General features: G+C 51.2%; 1 protein-coding gene across 1 annotated transcript in view; it reads right to left on the reverse strand.

Moving 5' to 3' along the window:
* The window catches only part of SGIP1 (SH3 domain GRB2 like endophilin interacting protein 1), a 36,236-nt gene that overhangs the window by 30,892 nt on the left and 2,793 nt on the right, over nucleotides 1-2,551 (reverse strand). Inside the window, 2 exon segments of the mRNA XM_026853852.1 lie at nucleotides 413-523; nucleotides 1,685-1,762. Of these exon segments, the coding sequence (XP_026709653.1) occupies nucleotides 413-523; nucleotides 1,685-1,762 (189 nt within the window).

Consider the following 2,551-nt stretch of genomic DNA (forward strand, 5'->3'; position numbering starts at 1 on the left):
AGAATTAGGAATGCTAACTCTGTTCCTGGAAAATGGGAGCAGCTCTTTCCTCCTGCAGGAAGCGATGGCCGGCGAAGCCCCGTGCAGCCCAAGCCCACTGGTAGCCCCTGGGGCCTCACAGAGCAAACAGCACCCGTGCTCTGGCACCCCCTCAACTCCAGATCGATTTTTGCAGTGCTCAATTTTCACAAATAAAGTTTCCCAGCGCTCAATTTTTGCGGAAAAAGGTATTTTTTTGCAATGCTTAGTTGCAACCCATGGTATTTGGGGGGGATAACTGCAACATCCTGCAAGCCTGGGCAATGCTGGGAGATTTTATACAATCTAATGAAGATGCAGATACAAAATACATATCCGGACACAACTAACACCTGGACATCACCCAAACTAGCCGTGGCCACCCTGAAAGCACAGCCCGAGTCCCGCAGCGGGAGCTGGGCGGGGGGAAGCTCCACGGGACACTTACATATCTGTCCCAGTCGATCTCCGCGTAAAATCCATTTGGGGCTCCATTCGTTTTCTTCTGCAACACATTGGAAAACAAAATTTCCACATTTTAAATTAAGGAAACAAGACCATGGAGCATCTTACATATGCGCAGCCACATGGCTGGGATGCCAGCGGGTGTCACAGCGGGGACACGGACCCCACAGCTGCCTGTGCAAGCACCGCTCTGCTCGGCCACACCAGAGGTACGGTATTGCCCATTTGCGGAAAGCCTTCCACACCAGAGAGCTAAAAGGCCGTGGTTTTGCACATTCATTAGCCAAACACGTAACATTTCTTAAGGGAGAAAGGAAATGGCCATTTCTCCGTGTGCCGGGGTGCTCCGGCCCAGGGGGAGAGCTGGCGGCAGCGGGGGCTCCCGATGCTCACGGGGCACAGGTCACAGCGCTGTTTAGCGGGAGATGAACACCTTCCCCGGAACACGCCCAAGGGAGGTTTGGTTTCTGTTATTCAGTCGCCAAACCGCCCGCAGAGCAAGCTGGGTGGTGTTGCTTCACCCCGCGGTGAGGCTGGGCTGCAGCAGGGAGAGGTGTCCGGCCTAACCCAGCTGGGATGTGGCGTTAGCGCACGTCACGACACACTGACAACACACACGGGTTATTGCTGCTTTGGACCGAGAGGGATCTGGCTTGGGATGAGGCTTTGGGCACGCGTCACCTGCAGGACCCTGTGCTGCTCTGCTCCGAGCATTTAAAACCACCCCAAAGCTGCCGCTGGCCCTCACAGCCAGGGAGCAGTGCTGCAAGGCCAGCTCGGGGACTTAAATTAGGCTGGGTTCTCAATTTTGGGCACCTACATTAGATAATGTGGTTCCCTTCAGCTGCCAGAGGTAGCACCCTTGGCCAAGGGTCTAACGCACCATCCCAGGACAGCAGCAGCACAGGGGGGGAGCGAGGCCACCAGCATCCTCATCCTCCTGGTTTCACCCAGCGCTCCCCATGGCACTGCCCAGGAACAGAGCAGCCTTGTTCGAGGTACAAGGGTGAAAAACCACACTCTGGATGCAGTTGGGTGGGGCTCTTCCCTCAGTCCATGTGTACTTAACCCCCTTTCTATTCAACTCATATAAATCCACCTGGCTGAACCTAAATGGTACTTCCCTGTGTTTCAAACCAAAGCTTACTCCCTGTTTTTAACTACCCTTTCATAGCCGTAAGCCGAGCTCTGTTTTCCTTACCGATTTTTTTTTTCCTCCTTCACGCACACTCTCGGGTTTGCTATTGCAAGGTGGCTCATTGGGATGAGGGCTGGGCAGCTGGAAGGGATTGGGGGTTGGCAGAAAAAGGGTTAAAGCATCGGGTGGGTTGGTTGGCAGTTGGTTGTTTTTGTGTTTGTTTTTTTTTTAAACAAAAAAAAACACACACAAAAAAGTTATAAGGAATTAGCAAAACACACAGTTTTATAAGAGGAGAGCTCAGCTGTGGCTCCATTAGGAGTAAGCGTGGTTTCTTCTGGGGGGGGTGGATAACAGGGCTCTATTCAGCAGTCCAAGGATTTGCCTCTTGGCCACTCCAGTGGCTGCCAGCATCATGGGGACAACATATTGTAGGAGGAAGAGTTACACCAAACATCTCCATCCTCCAAATTCCCCTACCACCAATACATTCTGTAGCATCCTCATAGCCGCCCCCAAAAATTGCATTTCTGCATCCTTCAGCTTGCTGGAGCCCCTCTCCTGCCCTGAGCTAAAACAGCAAGTCACCTGGAAAAAAATCAAGAGTAGGAGCCCAGTTGAGAGGGCACCCGAGCTCACCCAAGGTCCCTGCACCCACACCCGGCAAGAAAAAAGCTGCCCATGGCACTTCTGCCAGCGGAGGGAACGGCTCCGGGCTGCGCCTTGCGTTTTATTTATTTATTACTGCTGAATAGAGCCGTGGTTAAAGTGCTCCCTGAGCTGCAGACTTTTTTTAAATTAAAAAAAAAATAAAATCATTATTTCTTAACAGCTAATAAGTGGTTTACAAATACAGGGCAAGCCCAAAGCCAAGGATCTTGGGTCAGATGTGGAAAAAAAAAAAAAAAAAAAAAAAAAAAAAAAAAAAAA

Source organism: Athene cunicularia (genome assembly GCF_003259725.1).
Source record: "Athene cunicularia isolate RWA chromosome 8 unlocalized genomic scaffold, athCun1 chr8_part1, whole genome shotgun sequence".
NCBI classification, from domain to species: domain Eukaryota; kingdom Metazoa; phylum Chordata; class Aves; order Strigiformes; family Strigidae; genus Athene; species Athene cunicularia.